At 31.6% G+C, this 22,903-nt stretch overlaps 1 protein-coding gene across 2 annotated transcripts in view; it reads right to left on the bottom strand.

Annotated features, from left to right (window-relative positions):
- Nucleotides 1–20,018, bottom strand: part of LOC128550230 (uncharacterized) — a 31,869-nt gene extending 11,851 nt beyond the window's left edge. The window contains exons 1-13 of one of the 2 annotated variants that reach the window (XM_053528837.1): nt 19,801–20,018; nt 15,480–15,541; nt 13,929–14,056; nt 10,282–10,450; nt 9,610–9,888; nt 8,260–8,293; nt 7,256–7,950; nt 6,166–6,263; nt 4,671–4,744; nt 3,425–3,610; nt 2,961–3,181; nt 2,661–2,773; nt 778–924 (exon numbers count right to left, since the gene is read on the bottom strand). In XM_053528837.1, coding sequence (XP_053384812.1) covers nt 778–924; nt 2,661–2,773; nt 2,961–3,181; nt 3,425–3,610; nt 4,671–4,744; nt 6,166–6,263; nt 7,256–7,950; nt 8,260–8,293; nt 9,610–9,888; nt 10,282–10,450; nt 13,929–14,056; nt 15,480–15,507 — 2,172 coding nt within the window. In that variant the 5' untranslated portion in view covers nt 15,508–15,541; nt 19,801–20,018. Of the gene's footprint in view, nt 1–777; nt 925–2,660; nt 2,774–2,960; nt 3,182–3,424; nt 3,611–4,670; nt 4,745–6,165; nt 6,264–7,255; nt 7,951–8,259; nt 8,294–9,609; nt 9,889–10,281; nt 10,451–13,928; nt 14,057–15,479; nt 15,542–17,065; nt 17,179–19,800 lie in introns of those variants that run through there. The other variant, XM_053528836.1, reaches the window with a different exon arrangement.
- Nucleotides 20,019–22,903: the final 2,885 nt, after the last annotated feature.

Here is a 22,903-nt window from a genome sequence, read left to right as displayed (position 1 = left end):
ATATGGGTCATCTGTTGTCAAAAACTCGGTCACTAGGTCAAATCAAAGAAAAACTTTGTGTATGCAATAGAGACTGTATTTTTCAATTGATCTTCATGAAATTTGGTTAGAATGATAGCCTTGATAAAGTAAAGGCAAAGTTTGAATATGGGTCATCTGGGGTCAAAAAATAGGTCGCTAGGACAAATCCAAGAAAAACGTTTTGTATGTGATAGAGGCTGTATTTTTAAATTGAAGTTCATGAAATTTGGTAAGAATGATTGCCTTGATGAAATCTAGGTCAAGTTTGAATATAGGTTATCTTGGCTCACAAACCAGGCCACTAGGTCAAATTGAAAAGAAATACTTGTTAACACTTTAGATACTACATTTTTGGTCCAATCTTAATGAAAATTTGTCAGAATATTTGTTTCCATGAAATCACTAGGTCAAATATGTCTACACTGTTATTGTGTGTTTCTCAGGTGAGTGATCCATCTTGGCCATCTTGTTTCCAAATATTTTACCTAGGATCATTTTTTCAGCTCAAAAAGCTCTTTTTTCAGAAAATGATATCTAAATGATTTTCACAGACTGTGTACTTTGATGCAGTTAGCTACACACATATCTAAAAAAGATAATGCATATTTGAAGTTTATATTTTCAGTTGCAGTGTCTACATGATGTTTCTTGGTACAGTTTTAGAAGTGATTACATCAGATACATGTTCGACGGGTAAAAGCTCAATTCAATGCAACTGCAAGATGTCATACAAGTGAAATCTTAATATAAGCTTACCTCCATTTTATTCAAAATCTTCGTCGAAGTCAACTTTTTATCTTTGGTTTCTTCACTGTTTTTAGCACTGTCAAAACATTGCTGTGATAAAATCAGCATTCTTTTTGCTGGTTCACATAGATCATCCTTGTCGTTCCAAATGTCTCCCTGAAAATTTATATAAATCCTTTTTGAATCATTATATACTATAAACATAATTAGGCTGGTCAATTTAACTTTCGGGTTTGAACTAATTTTAACATATTTTTTTATATAGAATAAGTGGTATGTAAAAAATGAAACTCAGAGAAAACAATTATGACACATTATGGAGATATTGCAACTGGAACTTCATATACAGTCAGTGTATTGTGGCCATTATTGTGGACCATATGCTGTATTGTTCTACTACTGGTTTACAATAGCATAAATGTTTGCTTTGAATATCAGATAAAAAGTTATTGTGAAATTGGTAGCAACTTTTGGTAAGCTGCATTCAGTATTTTTTACAAACTTTGTAACTAAATTTATATATACATATTTCTAAAACAAACTCGTGGAAATTGCAGTTAAAGGGATTGAACAACAAACATTTGTTTCTCAAAGTCAGAAACAAAATACCAAACATTCGTAGGGGATTTGTAAAACAAAAATGTATTCACAATCTTACTGCAGATGGGTTTGGTACTTTAATATTTGCTCGAGACTCAGAAACAGTTATGGCACTTATTTATAAAATACTTCTTGAACTGCTTTATTTAATTTATGTAATACATACATGTGGCTAAAGAAATGACACTAATATTTCGCTTAATTGATTTAATTTTTGATATATTTGCAACACTTTATTTGATTAAAAAGGTAAACATATATTACCAAATTTTTCAGAGGTTGGCGTGATTTTTAGGACTTTTTTCCTGTATTGCATAAGTAACTAAATTTTATAAATCGTCAATTAAACTTGATGTTGGAATTAGTTTAAGATTTTGACTTTATTTCAAGTAATATAACCGGCCTAATTACCAACTTTGAAATTATGAACACAAATTTTAAAAGAACACGAAGGCCATGTTGGCATTATTCGCTTACTACTTCAGTTTCACGGTTTTCTTTCTCAAATGGGCCAGTGTTTTTAGACAAGCAAATGTTCAAAAGTTTCTACTAAATATGGTTCTGGGGCAACAGGGTACTATGGGACAATATCAAGAAATATTTCCATTTTTGGTTAGGGTGGTGGGTAACCGCATGGGGTTTTATAGGAGAATGTGCGCGGCAAGGGTAATGATAGTAAAATACGATATCAAGAATCACAATAACCCAAAATTTAACGAAATTATCGGACGGTGTGTAATTTAGGGGTGTAATGTTGGCACGAGTGGTGTAGATGACGTGATACTAAGAGGCAATTAATATCAAGAAACACGACAAAGTGAAAGTCGAAAAAAAATGTTGGGGGTAAGGTAATGTGAGCGGGGACTTAAAAATGTGATAGAAGGTCACAAAAGCACCAAGTGTGTAAATTTATATGGAACTCCAAGAAAGACTTCAAATAGAGAAAGTATTTTAAATAGTGCCAGCATTTCAGAAAAGAATATTCTCAATGTTTTACATATTTTGGACGACGGACGGACATCCAACTATCAAAGCACTTCGAGCTCAGATGAGCTAAAAGAGTCATTTTACATTCCCAATGACGATTTGGAAATTAATTAATAGTAGCGCTCGACAATGGTTTCATTTTCTTTGAATAAACCTAGTATCGAACATTACGTTTCAACGCATTTAACTGTCCAAAAATTTGATAAAGAAAGACATTATAAAACAAAACAGAAATGAATGTCATTTACAATATGATGTAGTGTATTATGAAAACAAAAAAAAATGCCTGTATAAGCTAAATAAACCTGAATGTAAATTTCCTCCAACATATACGTTTCCATGTTTTTGAGAAACATTTCTTTCGGGTCGCCTGGGTCTTGGAAATATGGAGGTTTCCCGGTCAACAACTCTCTTATTACTGCAAAAAATAATACCAAAATGTCAATATGATTTTTTCATATTTTATATTGGACAGAAATGACAGAAGCAATAAGTACTTTTTAACTGCATGAAAACTTTCCGTGTTTACACCCGTCTTAAACACTAGTAATTAGTAAAAGGTAACCGACTGGGCGTACTTTCCAACTGTATTGAACTCTACATACCTACACCTATATTGAAATAGTCGAAGTACTTCCGAAGTTTACTGTGTGCTGGTGGGTCAAAGTATCCTTTTGTTGTAGGAATAGCGGTTTGTAGCGTCATTCTGATTGAGGTATCATTTCCAGTTGTTTCTCTTGCAACTCCAAAGTCTGTAAGCCTTGCATTGTAAAACGGGTCAAGAACGACGTTGGGTGTTTTGACATCTAAATGAATTATTCTGCCCCTTCAAAATACCGGCAAGGCAATGATAAATGATAACAAGACTTTTCAGCTTAACTCATGTCATTAAAAATACACAAAAATCCTTTAATTATTAATTCTTGCAACAGTTATTTTTTAGAATATGATGCTGCTGAAGACAGAAGCTCTTTACAAAACAAACCATATACGTAGTTCATAAATATGTTAAGATGTAAATATAAATATGTTTTATGTGACTTACCACCTTTAACAATAATTATTTTACCTAAAATTTTCAATTTCAGTGTGGAGAAAGTCTATTGCTGCACTGATATGGTAAATGATTCTGAGTCTTCTTTGGCGAGTTAACTCTGTATCTTCCATTGAATGACCATCAATACGTCTAGTGTCATTTGCAATCAATGTGCTCAAATCCCCCTTTTCAAGACAAGGTAAAAGAAACCAATATATTCTGAAAATTAAAAAAATAAACTGTTTGTTGTACGGTACAGCTGAGTTTGTTTTATAAGAATGCTGAGTGTTCATAATCTACATAAATTGCTTTTAGATTATAGAATCGCGTCACTTTCAAATCTTGTGCCTAGTATTATCACCTTGGCGTATTTTCTGAAAACATAAAACCCTTAGAATAGATGTAGGCATCTATTTACATCGGTTGTTGAAATAGACGTTGCATGAGCTCAAAAAGTGAAGTATACTAAATAACATTGGTATCGGAAGACATATGACAAATAACAAAAATTATAAGAATGCGTCTAAGCGATAGGGTACATCTTTTAAAAATGTTACGCATAAAAAGTCAATGTATTCCACATGAAACGTGTAAAGGATTTATCTCTGGAAACATTTCTATAGCTAATATCCCCTACATTATATTAAAGACCTGAGCAATGCAAAACACTATTTAGTGTAGGTACTCAAACGTTTAACTTTCAGTTGTCATTTACTGGTCATGATCAACCTCTCTATCAACATTCATAATTTTAGACCCAAGCGTTCTTAAGTTATCATCCAGAAACGGGTTAACTGTTCCGTGTCATTGTGAACTTGACCCTTGACCTACTGACCTAAAAATCAATAGAGATTATTTGCAGATCATGAGCAACGTCTCTTTCAACTTTCATGATCCTATGCCCACGCATTCTTGAGTTATCAGCCAGAAACATAATAAAATATATTACATGAAAGTTTATGTTCATACTTAACTTACTAAACGATTTGAATAAGATGATATATTGTGTAGATCTGCCGTTCATTTTGTCATTTTTATTCAATGCAACATAGAAAGAAACGAATGTATTATTCTTTTTATCAAACGGTAGCTTTAATTGCTGAAACATTGAGATTTCTTCTTTCTTGCCTAATGTTAGTGATTATAGACAAAAGTCAATTCGACCAACGTCTGTTATACTTAAATAATTGTTTCGAAGCTATTCTATGGACATTGCATCTTCAAACACCTAGATAAATGTACATTATTTATAAAAAAAGTGATTTTATTTAAATCATACCCTTTATCCTTGTCACATCCCATTGCTAGCAGCGGAACTATGGCAAAATGCATTATCCGAGACGCAAGTTTCTCCTGTAAAGTGATAAATATTCTTGGTTATTTCAAGATACATTTAACAGTTGATGTACAAAATGGAAGTATCAAGCTACTTCAACATTCGATATAGTTGTTACAACATCAACTTGTTTCTTTAATTATTTTAATTATTTTTATTACTTTAAGTATGTCAGTCTGACTAAAGTTCTCGAACTTCCTTATAATTCAGCCATATATCTTGCTTTATCTACACATTGCCCTCTATACATATAGTTTTATGAACCTAGCTTGAATACTATTCAGGTAATTGCAGGATTCAAATTTACGGACCGACACTAAAAGTTAGATCTAATGACAGCCTATTCAAATTCGTCTTTCTGTATAATCGGATTTCCAATATTTTTAAATTTATTTCCACCAATCTATTTTTATATGAACCAGTTAGAAGATTCGTTTCAACACTTGACTCAAATTTTGGCTAAAATAATTCTTCTTTAGAATAACAGTGTCATTATATTATGAATATGAGATTTTGTTTCTATCTTTAAGAAATGTGAAATAAAAATAAATCACACCCGAGTCTTGAATCGAACCTGGGCCGCCGCGGAAATAAATATTTTCCTGCATTTTTGACCAGTACACCCAGATGAAGACGCACTTATCGATGATTAAATATAAAGCTTTATAATTGAGGCAGTTTACCTCCGGTACTCCTTACAAAAGCTTTTAAATTTTGAAGAGAAAATAAACAACTAATTCTCATGTGTTTCTTTAAGCTTTCTTATTAGACTTGTATACCTGTAGGTGATAATTACATATTGAAAACTGGAATTCCAGGTTAAATACAGATTTTTTTTTAAACTTCTACTTTCACTTTCAAAATGTTGAAAGCAAGGCTCTATTTGGTCAACGTGAGTCTTAATATCCTGTCTTCAGATCAAATGCGTAGCGTTAATTGGAAATGATTTTAATCAGACTATTGACTATTAGTCAACTATATTTTGGCGCAATATGTTTAAATTTCAACGGTAGAACTTCGCTGGTGTTTTACACACACGCACACATACAAATGCTTTGGTCAAAATACTGGAAAAAAATAAATCCTCATCATCTGTGAATTGCAATCAGCAAAGAAAACAGGGAAAGTGTGATTTATGTGTAATTGTGTAATCTATCCAACTGTCATCTATTAAAAGATATAACGAAATGACTCATTCCACAATTTTGTGTTTTTGCCTCTCAAATCTATCATTATGTTTTTGTCTGTAGATTCAGAGAACAATCGAACGATAAGGCAATATGACATGATCAATTTTTAGTTAAGATAAAACTTCTTAAAATAATATTCGAACAAGTGTAGCGAGAAGAACTGTTAACACCATTTTTAGAAGAAATAAAACAAAAGGAATTAAATGACAAAAGAAAATACATTATTTATGAAACAAACTTTTACTTACATTGCTGATGGACCTCTCGTAATGTTTACTTTTTTCGTTACTACATTCTATTTCTTTTATTGCCACTTTAATATCAAGAGGTGGTATCTTCTCTTTAGCTGAAAATGTTTATTATGTTATTATAATATGTAAAAAGCATTGTGAGGCTACCAAACGCAACCAGAATTGCCCAATGTGAGAACAATCACCCAAGAAATGACACATCAGGTGAGTATAACAGATAGATTGACTAAAATATACCCTTTTTAAAAAAGAATGCGTTAGGCAGGAGAGGGGTGGTGAAACGAACATACAAAACAACACATATAACTGCAAAAAAGATCCAAGCTGAAAATATAGAGGCCGCGTGGGAACAGGAAATGATTGTTTAACCGCATATATACACAAAGCTATAAAATTATTAGCATTTTGTAGTTCAGTGTTACAAAATACTCGATAAAAGAAAGGCAAATCTGTTTGGACTAGTTACACGGACTAATGAAATGAACTGGGTTAATTCCGTGTAGCTTTCAAAACATAATCAACTGTTTAATTCATGATTGATTTAAATTGCACATTATAAAACTCTTTTTACAAATTTATGAAATACAGGATCATTATAGATATGGAACTGATCAGAAGTTATCGAAATGGTAAAATACTGCCACTGAAATTATCAATATTAACAAAATGTATGAGTAGATCGTTTGGAATCACAAAACGCAAGCATTCACAAACTTTGGAAGGACTCCATACTTCCAAAGGACCAGAAATTATAACAACAATGAGTTCAAGAATATGGAGACTTTTACGGCCACCACATGGTACTAAAATGTATATATGGAGATCCTTTGGACGCATAAAACGCAACCAAGTAAAATAATAGCAGCTGTTCACAAGAGGTAATGAAATGTGCGACATCCCTCAACCAGCACGGGCTTAATCCTATTATTCAGAAATGAATGGACTCCGTGATCCCAGAAAAGACAAGATAACTGTATGTACCTAAACTGTTTTCCACATCAACCAAAAGAGACAATGAATTACATGTAAAATATTTTCTGAGCAATATAGGCGGATTTTGAATTTTTATGATTCACAACATACTTACAAATATAAACACAACCAAAGCCACCTTCCATTGGTTTCTGTGTGTTATATTTGCTCTTTATATATTCAAAGTCATTTCTTTCAAGGATCAAAAGCCTTCCGTCATGAGTACTCTTACGACGAGATATATATTGAGGCTGTTTAAACTTTTCTTCAAGTTTCTTTTTCGATATTTCGTCGTTCGATTCTGCAGGGAGGTCTACCGTAATGTTTTTACTAAAGTGTACACCTTGATTTGTGTATGGATTACTTCTCTGGTTCAGTTTTGATTTGTTTACTTTTTCGGGTATGTGAGTAGTAGGTGGTTCTGTCATACTACTCAATACACTTATTACACTTTGGATTTTATTAGTGAAATTATCTGTCACCTGTATCGGTTGGTTTTCGACACTCACTGATGCTTTCGAATTGAAATTAACATTTAAATTCTCGTACGATGGTGTTACTTCTGTTCCATTTGGTTCTGATAGTTGTGTTCCTACAGCATCAATTTGATCTTCTGCTTTCATGGTCTTCAATTTATTGTAACTTTCTTCTTGCAATTGTCGTTCTGGTCGTTCTTTGACTGGACTCACTCCGTCAATGGCATTAGAAATCCAAGATTGTTCTTCTATTTGTTTATGTTTATTTTCGTTTTCTTTGACTTGACTATCTGACACTGGAATTTCAACAGTCATGTCTTCGACGAATTTAGATCTACAAGATTGTGCAAAATATTTCTGATACTGTAATAACAATTTACATATATTTAAATAAATGTATAAGATTACTAAACACATCGATTTTTAAACTATTACAAGTCATCGTAAATTCTGTTGAAACAACTGCAAGAACCCTTTCAGAAAGTAAAAATTTGATACTGATATTTTCTCACTTTAAAATGTGAAACTTCAACAAATTTTTTAAATGTCAACATTTACTTTTTTGTTTTATTTGAATGATTTCGCGTAAATTCATTCAAGTTAAGTAATATATCGTATATTTTTAGAAAGAAATTAAAAATACCTCTGATACGAAGCAGGTTGTGAAGCACCAGGCACTGCAATAAATACAAAACGTGTTTTTAGACTAGCTACTACACTAATAAGAAAGATTCTTTCACAAACTTTCAGAATTTAAGAACTGATTATCAGTATAGAATGACCAGGAAGTCTATGAAAGAGTTGTTAAATTGCCTTTGAATAATTTCGTACATCATGCTAGTGGTCAGAAGTCATGCGGCTCGTCATTCATCTGTTTAGTTAATGGTTTTTAATGATCATCAGTTTCAATTCAGTAATTTCTTTTAGAAATAATCTTACATTAAAAGTAAAGAAGAGAGATAATTCTTTCCTTTGTAAAATAGATCACCTCACAATATTTTATAACAAAAAGAATTTTATTTTCACAAAAGGGTATAGGGATAATATTTTCTTTCATCAATGATAAGAGAGTAGAAAATAGAAGGTTGATATTTCTATAATTTTATGAATCATCATTGTCATTTAAACGTATGTTTGCAAATTACTATTTTTTAAATTCATCACGTTGCAATTTACTCTGCCGTGATTGTGGTTACACATACGTTCTGGACAGCAAGATATAGTTTTGAAATTGTTATATTTATCTTAATTTCGCTTAATATTCTGAAAATAAAACATACTAAAACCATATTTATTGAAAAAGTATCTTACCATGAAGCCGAAAACAAACCTAATGTAAGATCAAGAAAATGTAACTCCCAAAAAGAAGAAAGATTTCTCATTAGGTGGGCAGTACAAATACAGAAACATTTGTAATTCTATTTCAATTTTCATACAATATACTAACTCGATTATTAATTAATTAAGTAAAATAAATGATGGTTCTCTATCGCTTACCTAGCTCAAACGGGTAGAAGATCTCTACACAATGCTACATAACAAATATCTAAGCTCTGGATCTTGGGGTTTTAGACATAAAGACTTTTACTACGCTACACAATGGTACATGCTGAATATCTACTGCCAGGGCATTAGAGTTTTAGACAAAAAGATGTTCAACGTTTTTCGTGTATATGTCTATGCTAAAACTTTAAACAAACATGGAAAAAGATACTAGGCGATGCCAAAATCCACAGTGAGTGAACTATTCTGTTTATTCAGTAATTATTAACATAAAAACGTAAAGACTATACAGAACTTGATCACCTAAAACATTGTAAAGCAGAGAGAACAAAGAATAAAGCATTAATTGGAATTTGCATAGGGTACGTCCAACTGAAAACTGCTAAACCGCGATTCTTTTCATAACATTTTCTGTAAAATATGAATTAGTTATTCCTTAGCATAACTACCTAAGACGATAATACATTTTATCTGGATATAATACAAGTACCATTATTGTATATGTAATCCATGTTCACTGTTACTGACGGCATGCTCTGAATCTTTGATAACAAGTTTTGTAAAGTTGCAGCTTCCCCGCTTCTTTTTTTCCATGTCATCAGCATTTGATATATACATAGTTCCACTGTATCATAATTCATTTTCAGATGATCAACTTCTGTATCGATTAAGCCTAGAGCAGGGGCAAGCAGTTCCCAGTTTTTGCCTATCGCATTTGCGATTTTGGCAATGTCCTCATCAGAAACCTTTTTAATCGTTTGTGTGGGTTCTTTAAATACGAAACAAGAGTTAAACGAGTTACATATCTTGAAATAATCATATCAATGTTTTGCGAGAAAACAAAAAACAAAAATAATTGTGAATTGTATTTCTGTTTCTTCATGAAACATTCAAAGTATGACAATATTAAATGATATCACTTGTTATGTGTTCCCTGTGTGTTTTCTGAAGCTTGGAATTTAACTAAAAACCTGAGTGTATTTCTGTGACATTTTGAAATGGGTAGAGTTTTTTAAGAATTAAATGTATATCAATGCATTACTCGGTTGTTCTACACCTGTTCAAATTTGCCATTATTTCTGTCATACTGCGAAAGTACCAGGTGTTGTAGTACATTCGTTTGATTTTTATTTTGTTAAATGTTCATACAAAGTTTACATACTTTTTCTTGCTGTCTGTTTTACTTCCTTCTCGTTTCGTTCTAAATGGTCCACAAGATGCCCTTGATCTGATTCTCTAAGACATTCTTTGAATTGTCTGTACCCGTTTTTCCCCTTTGTACGTACAGTCTCTATAATTTTTCTGTTCTTTTGTGATGTAAGTGCTAACTCCTACGATGGAAAATGAAATCAGTTAGAATTGCATCCGTACCTGGAAGTCTAAGATAAGAGGGGATTGCTCTATAAAGACGTACAATGTTAGTGAGATAACATTTTCATGCCCTTTAAGACAATGTAGCACGGCCTAGAAAATATAATATTTACTCTTTTTTTGTCCAGTGACGTCAAATATTACAGGGTGAGAAAATGTTCAGCTAGACTTGGACTCGAGCTCGGGTGTGTATTTCAACGTAATTGTGGTTATTTTTGTCAGTAATTACACATTTCAGTTGATTGGTGGAAACGTTGGAACTGAATAAACTAACTTCTATTGTACATCTATAGTATTTTCATTGTACCTTATTAAAAGTATGAAACTGTATATAGTTTTAAATATACAGGTCTGGGAACCGAACTCATGACAAAAAAAGTAAGTTCGAAATAAAGTGCGTTCTAACTAGGCCAACGTGGATTTAATGATAGCTTCAGAAACGTTGTGTATGGACTTACTCTTTTGTTTATTTAAATTTCAAAACGATTTAATAATGTGCGAAATCTATACAAATAACACTTACAAACTAAATACATATGTATCTTCCTGTGTCACATGAAAACATTAGCATCCGCTGTCAATCATTATGACACCTTAATCGACTGTCATTCATTAATTCCAAGAAATAAAGTTCATTTGTTACATTTGCTCGTAACCGGTGCACGTATAAATGGCATTCAATTATCAATATTAAGGGCATTCTGGATCTATACTTAGTGAAGCAAACAGGTAAAGTAGAACAATGTGTGTATTTTTCGTTTATATTGCGTTTAGTGCTGTACAAACATTATAAATTAAATATGATATTTTCTTGTTCCCCTATTTACGACGTAATCGTTATTTAAACTCAGTTTAATGAAATTTGCAGTTCATTTTGTCATGCCTTTTTAAACTGTGTTCACTAACTGTTTTAATAGTTGGACTTCTCGTGATTATTACCGATTCTGAAGTTACTTTTACATTTTTATACACATTAGCTATTGCAATACATATAACCCATAGTATTAGTTCCTTCCGCCTTAAATAAACGTGTTCTAACGCGCAGATTATTGACTGAATTATTTTATGATATGTTGTAAAGTTAGGTTAAATTGTAGGTCGTGTAATAATGTTTGATAAACCTGATACTCAGTTAAATGTACCGAAAGAGTAAACTCTATCAAACATACAAGCTACGAACTGTGATTATGTATGGAGTGCATTTAATATTTAACAAAGCACGCACAAAAGATTATCCGTCTATGGAAGATATTACGTCCCATTGAAGCAAACAGGTAACATAACACTCTTTAATTATCAGTATTTGGAACCTTCTTGCATTAACGAGAAAATGAATATCTTCTGAACATAGTTCATGCAAAGATGATCAACTAATATCATAGCAGTAACTAACAGACAGTTTGTTTTCTCCTTTTTGTTGCATTTTCGTGCCGACGGAACAGCATAATATCATTGAGGCATTAATATACAATAAAAATATTCGTAGTTTGTCGTGTCCTACAGTTTGTTATTAATCAAATGTTTTTTCTTTATTTGTTTTTTTATTTTTTTTTTAAATTTCATTACTTTTACTTAAAGATATAGTATGCCCAGTTTTCACACTAAGATATGAAAAAAATACTACACAATAGCTTTGTGAACAGATAATAAACATGTATTTATTTTGTAAACAGTATTGTGTGTTAGGTTTAATATAATATGTATTAACAAATGCGTTACATAGTGATTATAGCTCCACATCAGCAAGTTTATACATAAAGTCTGTTTAATACATTTGATGAGAGTTTTGAAGATAAAAATCAAAACCTAATGATAATATATTTTAGCCAAAACTTAGCACACTATTCATAATTTTAACATGTCCAAAACTTTGCGGAATGATGCTAATTTCACTTGGGTAATGATTACATTTTACTCGGACTTTATCATAGACTCCTTGTGTAAAATCTCAAACTTTAAACTAAAACAAGGTATTATATCCACATAATTATTCAGTGAAACTTTGAGGTTTAGTACTTTGTAGCATGGTCTCGGGCATGTGAAGTCAAAAATCTAATTCGACTTCTGAAAAAATATGTTATTTATTCCTGAAGTCACTACATGTTCATTGTAAAAAATGCTTTGTTTTACCCAAGTGGAAACTGGCAGGTGCTTGAAAATGCAGCTCTCTGACTGGTCAGTTAGAACGCCTGACCTCATGATAAAGTTATGAATATATACATCTGTAAGTACTGAAATGACTTAAAGGCACTCGCTACAGTTTTTCCGGACGGGTCGATATTTACCCCAACACCGTGCCAATTTGGTTTCGATGTAGCTCACTGCAGTGTTAGTGCGGTCTTCTGCGCATGTCAGGAAGTGATTATCTAATGTCGCGTACTTCAAAAATTCGCAAATTATTGTATGTTCGTATGTTTCTAATCCCGTACCGTACATTCGTAAACTATAGGTTTTGTTAAAAAAAAAGGCGGAAACTTTCATCGTTCTATGCCATCAAAATGCTTCAGAAACACCTTTAAATCCGATTATTAAGAAATCTGCCGTTTGATAATTTTATATATACATTTCTAAGTCATTTGCTCAAACACTGTAAGAGTATTTCGTGCCAAAATGCCCGCTACACCCCACCTCGTTGTAATTTGATTTACGCGAAATCTAATATGGTGTCCTATCAATTTTTTGTTTGTTTTAGATTAGGTAGACATAACCAAAGCTATGTGCAGAGTTTGATTAAATTCTATTATGTGAAACTAGATAAAATAGCTGAAGTACCAGCTTAAAACTGACAAAAATATGCAAAAATAGCCCTTGGGTCTGCTGAACAAGTATTCCTTTCTTTACAAAATCATGTTCTTTTGATTTCTCTGAGCATGTTTCAAATAGATATATTGTTTTCCGTTATAAAAATGTTTTGATAATCAAATTTATGCTGATTATTGTACTTTACTAAAATATATTTCAGGATTGCAGATATTTTGAAAAATGTTTAAAATAGCACCATATCTAGGGGCAAATTAAATTGAAACAAAGCTGGTGACCTAGTATTTTTATTTCATTTTTCAATACATCATAACATGATCTTTTAATACAAAACATTTCATCAAAATCTATTATTGAGAAAAAAAAAACGAAACTGTAGCGAGCGTCCTTAATATAGTTTGAAACTAATATATTGTATAAGATCCTTTTGAAGAATATAGTGCAACAAAGGAAATATGAAAACAGGCTCAGATTGATTTGGGAATGTTCATTATGTTCATTAGAGGTAACGAAATGCCCCCTAATTAAATGAACCTGATATTAGGTGTTTCAAAGTTATGTCTTAACAATGACAGTTAAAGGGTGGCGAAAAAATTATGTCGAATGCTTTTTAGATTTATGAACATAGTCAGCTCTTTACTAAGCATTCAAAACATATACATGTACATCCTTACGTACCGAAATATCTCTATACAGATCGTGATCGATAAACTCTTTTTGAAGAAACTCATCCAGTAGAGCTACAGGGTCTGCGTCACTTACAAACCTTTTCTGGCTGCTCATCAGAACCCTCTTGTAAAAGTCATCTAAAAATTATTTCAAAGGTATTTACGTTTACAATACGATAATCAATTATGTTAGTTAATTATACCGGTTACCAATTTCTAGCAAAGATCAGTTGACAGAACACTGAACATCGATTTAATAATGTAAGTGTAAGAAGTATCGATGTGTAAATGTGATCAAGTGGCCTTATAACTATATGTATTTTCCCAATCGAATCTGGAAAAAGTAGTGATAATTATATGACCGAGTTTTAAAGATTCTGGATTATTGCAATTTTCCAGTTGTAGCCGGTGAATTTAAGGCATTATGAGATTATGACCCAATTAATTTCAGACACAACGCATGTTTGGTATTCAGGTCCTATACTTTTGGTACTTATGTATTCCTCTCTGATAGTGTCTGACGGCAAACAGACAGACTCCATGACAGGCAGATCTATTATCTTATAATATACCATAGAATGAGCAACGTGATATAATGCAAACATGTCGAATGAAAAATAGGTAGTGCTAAATCAGAAAATACACACTAGCAGAATTTAGTAAAACGTATCTTTGCCAGTTATCATTGGCCCGGTTAACGTACTCATTCTGTATCTGAATAAAACTATTGTCTCCATATATTCTAAGTTTCAAAACTATATAGCGCTATAGGAGCTATAGCTATAGTTTGGGTTTTACATTTTGCGGGGATGGGTATTGACTGTTAATACCATGCTACTTGGCACATGATGCAAATATCCTTTTAAATTCTGAATTGGTACTCCAAAATTATCAGAAATTTTAACCTCATTAAATGAATTTGCAAACTAAAAAATTATTTTCATTCTCTTAACTTCTTATTTTATGTTGATGCAATTTCCCTTTTTACTGGTCATACCCTCAGTTAGAACAACTGAATTAATACAAACATAATACACTTTATAATATGAATTATAGTCCCTGAATAAGACCTCTATAAATTGGTAAATATGCCTTGTACCGGTGTCACATTTCAACACAGATAAATAAAGTGTTGAAACTTGATAAGTTATATGCGATTGTACAATAGAAATAAAAAGATCCTTTGGAAGCATAGACTGCAACCAAGCAAACAGAAGAAATATTTATATGCAACGCTTCACTTACCATTTCATAAGAATTGAAAGACGAATAAAATTCATTAAGACAATTATTTAAAACAACCTATTATATTAATTTAGAAGAAGAAAGTGCATTTATGTACAATAGTATTTAATTAAGATTACAAGTTAATGGTATACGATGGTTAACTTAAAAAATAAACAAAATGAACTAATTAGGTTAAATTTATGTAAATAAAATCTGGAAAGTAGAGTTAATACATATTAACTAAAGTAAATTATCACTATATTCACTTAACATTATTATTAAAAATAAATACGAGTATTTTACAACCGGATTAAAAGAGTAAATGTATATATACCTTCATCAAAACTTCCTCCTGACGCCATTTTCTTCTGAATTGAATTGATCACATATCAACTTCTGAAATTATAATGTAAGAAAAGGTAAATATTGTCTATATACATACTTCTTCATTCATTACTCATTTCTATCAAATTGAATGCAAGAAAAATCAAAACGACCAAAAGTCATTTTTGGGAATTTAGCCAGAGCAACCAGAACAGCCAGAGTAGCCAGAAGAGTTAGGGGTTAGTGTTAGGGTTAGGGTTAGTTCTAGCTACTCTGGCTGCTCTGGCTAAGTTCATTCACGTCCAAAAGTCTGAAACAAAAAGCTTTTAAGAAATGAGTCACTAATACCGGTCTCTAAAATCAGTCGTGTAATCAAATACAAATTGCGCTATTCCGTCATTGTCTTTTTCTTATTGACAACTTTAAGTACATTATCAAAACATGTGTAATTGTTTCTGAACCATTATATGCGTGTGTAAAATTACTGATTTCACGCCAATCAAAGAGTGTAAAAATGTACCCGATAAACTTTATCTTGTAAACATAAATGAAAATAACACATTTTAATCGTCATTTTAATAGTCTTAGGAACGTGAGGTTCACAGAAATATTAGTCAGTCTAAATGTAGCATTTTTAATGTCGGGCTTCTGAAAAATCAGGTACAAGATCACAGTTATTTACCAAATAATTTTTGAGTGGAAGACCTGCAATAACTGGCATAATTTAATAGAGGAGATATGAAATAGTACGTATATGTACAATTTGACAGAATGAGAATGTCCGAATATGCATCAAGGTGACTTTTGATAGGGTCTGTTTGCCTGTTTGCGGCCATCTAGAGAGTATTCTTCATACGCATGTGATTTGGTTCAAAATGGTGGAAAATAGCCGGTCAACCCCATGTTTATTTTGGCTGATTTTTTTTCTCTTGAATATTGAATAGTTCTGTTGAGTTTAGGTATTTTAGTTGCATTAGTGTCCAGTGTCTATATAGAACATATACATTATTAGTAAAATTAACTGTGGTCTTATGCCAAAAGCTATTTAAGCGTAAGATTAAAATGATAAGATTTGCAAGACTTTGGAATTTACTGATATCAATGAACTTCAGTTTAAAATTTAGACTAAATGTTAATTTAACATATCATAAAGTGTATAAATAAGCATAAAAAAGCTGTCTTGCAATAAATCTTAATGAAAAAGGCCTAAAACATTTACGAATCAAATAGTTTTAAACAATAATACTTGAACCACTGTCATATTTGCACACGGGTAAATCAAATGTTGAGACATGATAAGATTGGTGTAATTTTACAAACAAAAAGTAAAGGGCGAATTTAACTTCCATTTTTAGGAGGATTAGAATTAGAATAAATGATTTTATAAAACATTAAATTCACTATTTGTTTTACAACATTAAGTGAGCGCCTTAAGTATACAAGATAAGAAACGGCAATTTTGTTTTGCGATCTGCTAAAATGTACATGTAATTAAGTTAATAAAATATAAAGATGTAACAAAATGCATTGAACACAAATATACAGACGCCAATCTCATTTATGAAAACCTGGTTTAAATTGTAAAGTTATACACACCTTCGTAAAAACTTTTATAAGTCGCCATTTGTGAATTTCAGTCGTATTAACACGATATACATCCGTTATCTATAATTGCGGTATTATGTCATTACACTTCATTGTCGGAAATTCTAAATATAGCATACACGTTTAAAAAAATTTAGATCAATTACATGACGGTGTTTAGACAGATAAAAACCTCGAATATATTGAACCTATTTTATATGCACGTTTAGATCGAAATTTTTTCTACAATGTAGAATTTGATTAAACCCTGATTTTTCAAAACTTCAGAAAATTCAGCAATTAAAAAAGATAGGGTCGTGTGCTTGATTTTTTGCTGGACTGATTTGAAAAAGGACCTCACGCAATTTTTCTTAATGGGAGTCTATGAGAAAATTACAACTTTTATAACATTTTCGCTTATAGAAATTTTTCTACAATGTAGATTTTAATGAAACGTCTCAAAGTCGTAAATAAACATATGGTCTATAAATTGGTGAAATATAATGTATAGGTCCGTGTGCTAATTTTTGAGATATTTGACCATGATTAAAGTGAACCGCACGTTTCAAGGTAATATTAAGATATTATTTTGAATTATTTAACGTGTCAGATGTTTTAATATCATATTTTTACTTAAGAAAGAAAGTAACAATGCCATTGTAAAAAAATTACTAACGGGCTGCCATTAATTCATAAAATGATTTTCATTTCCGTACGCCGAATCCAGGCTTTATTCTACGTCTTCCGGATAAATGACGTTACGCCATCACTTCCGGTTTATCAAACGTGCAGAACTACCTTAAAGAAAAATGAAATACAACGCATGTTATCTTTTCTTCTTGAAACTAAAACTATCATAAGAAGCAAAGAATTAACTAAGTAAAATATTGGCACACTCAATTTAATAAAGTAATTTCATAAGAGGTAATGAAATGTGCAACACCCCAAATGCCCGTTAGCACCGTCTTAAGCACGGTCTCCATATTTCCAAACACCTAGAATATCAAGACCGAGTCCAAGTAATGGGCTGCCTTTTATTGCTGCAACACTTACAGAATGATTAATTAAATATCCCTCGTGAAAGAAAATCAATTTTAAGAATTGAATTGATTGTTTGATTTTTTATTAAAATAGTATATACACACAAAATTAAGTTCACTATATGAATTTTTGTGTAATACTTGTACAATAAAACAGATATGGAACAAAAAACTGTCTTCAGAACAAATCAGATGTCGTCGTCTACATGTTGATAGTAACAATTAAAAATAAACGCCAAAATACATCAGACTTTGATGTTTACAAGGAGCCATTATGTTGTACTTACAGTTAGACATTTATATATTAAATTTTATCTTCAGTGACTACACCTATAGACCAAAGTAACACTTTATAATTACACAGCTTCAGAAACAAAATATAGTGGAAAAATTGAAGTTGCATATTTTTTGGTGGAATACTATATCTATCCTATTATTTTTGAAATTTTTTACTTACGTCTAAATCCATTTTTAACGTGAATGGTATTCACATTATTTCGATTTTCTTGCAATATTTCGAGCCCAGAGTGAATATTGCACAGTGGGTTATTTAATCAAAGGGATCAGAAACACATTTTACATTATGATAATATTCATGATTGCAGGTAAAAAATGCTTATATTACTATACACGCTTTCTACTAACATAAAAGAATTATTGCATAGACTGGTGATGAATACAGTAAATATCAAAATATTTCCTTTCAAAGGGTTTAAAACAATACCACACAACAAAATTTTCTTGAAACATCTGTCTCTGCTTTAAATGCTTATATTTATGTTGGCCGAAATGGCCGATATGTTCTAGAATTGTATTTCAATAGATATAGCCTAATAACGGTGGTGGAGTGCACGCTTTAGAACTAAATATACTTTAACAGTATTGGGTTCATTTGTTTATTTCTGTTTCTGGGAAGTACATGATCTTATTTACACTTTTTACGGCCTTCCATAAATCGATACATGTCACATTTTTTTCAAAAACTATCTTTAAGTTAGTTCCACCAAACTATAGAACGAAACACAAAGGCATGGTGATACTTTATTTAAGTAATGTTCATGTGAATGAGATGACACCCTGTTTACATCGTTGGCATGACTTTGTTTTCAATACACATAAAATGCAGCAAATCTTTTCAAAAAAAATAATAAAATACTGTAAATGCAGTAAAAATCACCTAAAAACACTTCTTGGGGTTGTTTTCATGACTGACATATCAGAACGGACAAACAGTACCTTACTCCCAGGTATACGCCTACCTTATTCCCAGTAAGTTCCCTGTACATTTCTTTTAATTTGTGGTCTCTGACCTACATGTTTATCATATGAGTTCGACATGTAACGTAACGTCTTTATGACGTTACATAACTTCCGTTTTACTTGTTTATCGAGAAAAAGGCATAACGCCCTAAAGTCGACAAACTTAAATGTAGAATTATTGTTGTTTGTGTTAATCGTTTTAGTATCTTTAATTTTATTAGTTAATACCCATTTTTATAAAATGCTAATGCTAGTGTGAGACTATATTCGTCAAAACAGTTGATTGTATAAAACAGAACGACTAAAATATCATTTTCATTATATATAGATATTTTTCTCTCTTAATATTGATTGTGTTTAAAAGATATCCGCTCATGGCAAACATATTTACAGACTTAAATTTCATTCATTTAAACACTTTATAAAATACAGTAAATTTTAAAATACCTTTGTCAAAGTTTTCCTCAGTCGCCATTTTGGAAAAAAATATGATCAGATATAAACTGATAAAAATTATGATATCATATATAGATAATACGAATACATAGCCGGTAAGAGATTATACTTCCTTGATTTAAAATAAAGATATACACAATGTATAGGGGACAAAGTAAAGATCATGCTAAAACTAGTCTGGAGATAAAAGAATTGAGACAGTCAAACTGGTGAAATATCTACATGTACACGTGTAAGAACTGGATCAACGTCATACGCAACGACGAATGGGTAAAATCATTTTGGCATGTTTCCAAAGAACTTTTTTTTCAAAACAAGACACAAGCTTTTGTTTCTTGAACAATAAAACCCAAATACTGATGACTATATATACACGTTTTATCAGCAGAAGTAATTGCTGAAAATCTATGGTTCTAAATCTATTGTTTAAACCGAAATTTCCGTTTAATATGATCTAACAAACAATATACTATTAATTATCCTTTTTCACTGTCCCATGCATTGGTCGGGTTTATCAATACATTTCATATTCTTCTATATTAGGTTAAAGGGAGCTAAATGTAACAAAAAAACAAGTCGCATGCTTGATACCTTATACCTCCCTGAACATACAGTGTATATATGAAATAAAATTTTGCATAAAATTTTGCACAGAATTGGGAGTGAAAACGAATAAATAAATAAAGCGTGAGTGTATCATGTAAACATACGAAACAGTACAGTAAAGTTTATCCGCCCGTTTTGCGTACAGTTAGTGTACGACTCCATCGGATTCTTTGGAAATATGGCTCGTGCGGTTATCATCTGTGTCCGCAAATGTACGCAAGTTACATCAAGACATATTGCTGTTAATGGTGGTTAATCTAATTTTTGTCAAGTAGTTGTATTTCTGGAAAACTTTTTAACATATCTCAAATCATTTACGCTGATATACGTTTCCTGGGGCTGAATTCATTTTGGATTTTCACTAGAGGTATTTTCAAGATTTGGTTGCCAAAAGTATAAATTTGATAAACATACTTAGCCCAAGTAATAATATGAATGTAAGAATTATTGTACTATATTGATCAAAGAATACATTTAACTGAATTTATGGAACGCCAGGACTGTCTGATGTGATCAACTGTAGTTTTATTATGTTAACATACAGTATTAACTTGTTTAAAGCTGTGTTTTCTTGTTATTTTGCTGTACTGTCTTATATCACATCAGTTGATCACATCAGACAGCCCCGGTGTTCCATAGCAATTCACTGGAAATGCATGTTTGTTAAATCATTATTTTCTTCTTTTGCCTATCTTGGATGCTTGAGATAGATTGGAAATAAATTAATTTCAAAGCTAAACTTAACTTTTGGTTCACACTGTTGAAATATCCCGGTATCTATAAAATGGAAATGCAAAACTAGACATTATATTGAAATTGAAAGAAATGCTCATCTTTTCAAAGACTTTCATATTAAAGGCGGCGATGGTGTAATTACACAATTGAAATAAAACCCAGTAAATTATACATTTCATATAGGGATCTGACTATACGTAATGGTCTTCTGGTATTTTAAATATATCTCAAATAGAATAAACAAGAAGTGAAAATGTCATTACATATTGCTTAAATGTGACTGACCAACTTAAACAAAAAGGAAAATGTACATGTTTTAATGTCATTAAAAATAAAAATATATATATATTTTAACCGTTTACCTCTTTTGAATAAAGAAGTAATTGTCTAATCCATCGCTTATTCATATGTTACGAATAACTCTGGAGGCCACGTCAGAGTTTCATTATAACAAACTTTTGTTTGAAAAAAATCACTTTCAAAATAACTTTTTTCCTTTTTTAGAGAATGTCAGTAGTTTTGTTTGATCGAAAGTTTTTTATTCACTGTATCAGTTGTATTGTTAGGTTAGTATTAATATGTAAATGAGACGTTTTACTATTTAAACTATACATCAGATGATATGAATTAGTGCGTAAGATACCCGAGATAACGAGGAAATGGCATGCCTTGATTACTGGGTAAAATACCATTTCAATCAAGGAAGTTTACATATTTCACATCTAAAGTGCTCTTAACAGATACAGATATCCTACTTATTTATGGTAACGAACGATATTCTTTGAGTTCCATAAATCTGAGTGAAGCAGACATGCGCTACACTGGCTATTTGGATTTCCACCTGAAAATTCTTTTGGCTTATTGTTTATTGGCACAGTTCACCACAAACAGTTTTAAACTAGACAATATCATAGTTATAATGATGATTATTATATATCAAAACTGTCAGCACAGGTGGCTCTGTAGACACATAATTATGAGTTGGGAGGTCGCATTTCGATCCCCTGGACTAGGCGAATATTCCATGTCACGAAAATCCATTAACATTTCAATTACCTGATGTTTTGGGTTTTATAGCTATTAAGTTGCTGGTAAATAAATATAGCGTTCAAGCATCATTTTCTGGTATATGTTTTCATTTCCGGGCTCTAAGTAATAAAGTTTAGTTCATTTTTAAATAACTCCTTCGGTTATAATATGATTCTCAATATTGCTTCTTTACATGACACTAGCCTAAACGCAAAACCTTGCAGCATGACGAATTTGTGTGTCTGGAGATCAGTGTCACCTTTTGGTGTAGAGCAATATCAGGAAACTTATCCTTTTTTCGTTCAATGATATCATGTTAACTAGAGCTACTGGATGACCATAGTTTTCTGGGCAAGATCGTACTTTGTGAACTTCTATAGCTATAGATTAATCATTATAGGTATGTCTTTTCGGTTGTAGTATATTTGTTGTACTTGTTGATACTAGGTGCCTGGCAGATTTCAACACATATGGCTAACCTCTTGATCGGATGCTTGACATGACCACAGATTTTCTTAGATCTATGGAACACGATCATTAGAGATTTAAAATGATCGATAGCTGCCAAGGATACGCGAATGAAGTGGTTTGGCTGTATGGCAATCAGTGATAAAAGGCGGCTCGCTTTCTTGAAATGTCAACTTTTTGTTATTCCGATGCATAATGCATCCGTTGACAATTTTAGCTGCTGGTGTGACATCTGTTGGAGTTATCACATGACTGT

Source organism: Mercenaria mercenaria, chromosome 17 (assembly GCF_021730395.1).
Source record: "Mercenaria mercenaria strain notata chromosome 17, MADL_Memer_1, whole genome shotgun sequence".
Taxonomy (NCBI): Eukaryota; Metazoa; Mollusca; class Bivalvia; order Venerida; family Veneridae; genus Mercenaria; species Mercenaria mercenaria.
Note: the sequence above shows the minus strand (reverse complement) of the source record. Positions and strands in the feature narration are given on the sequence as shown.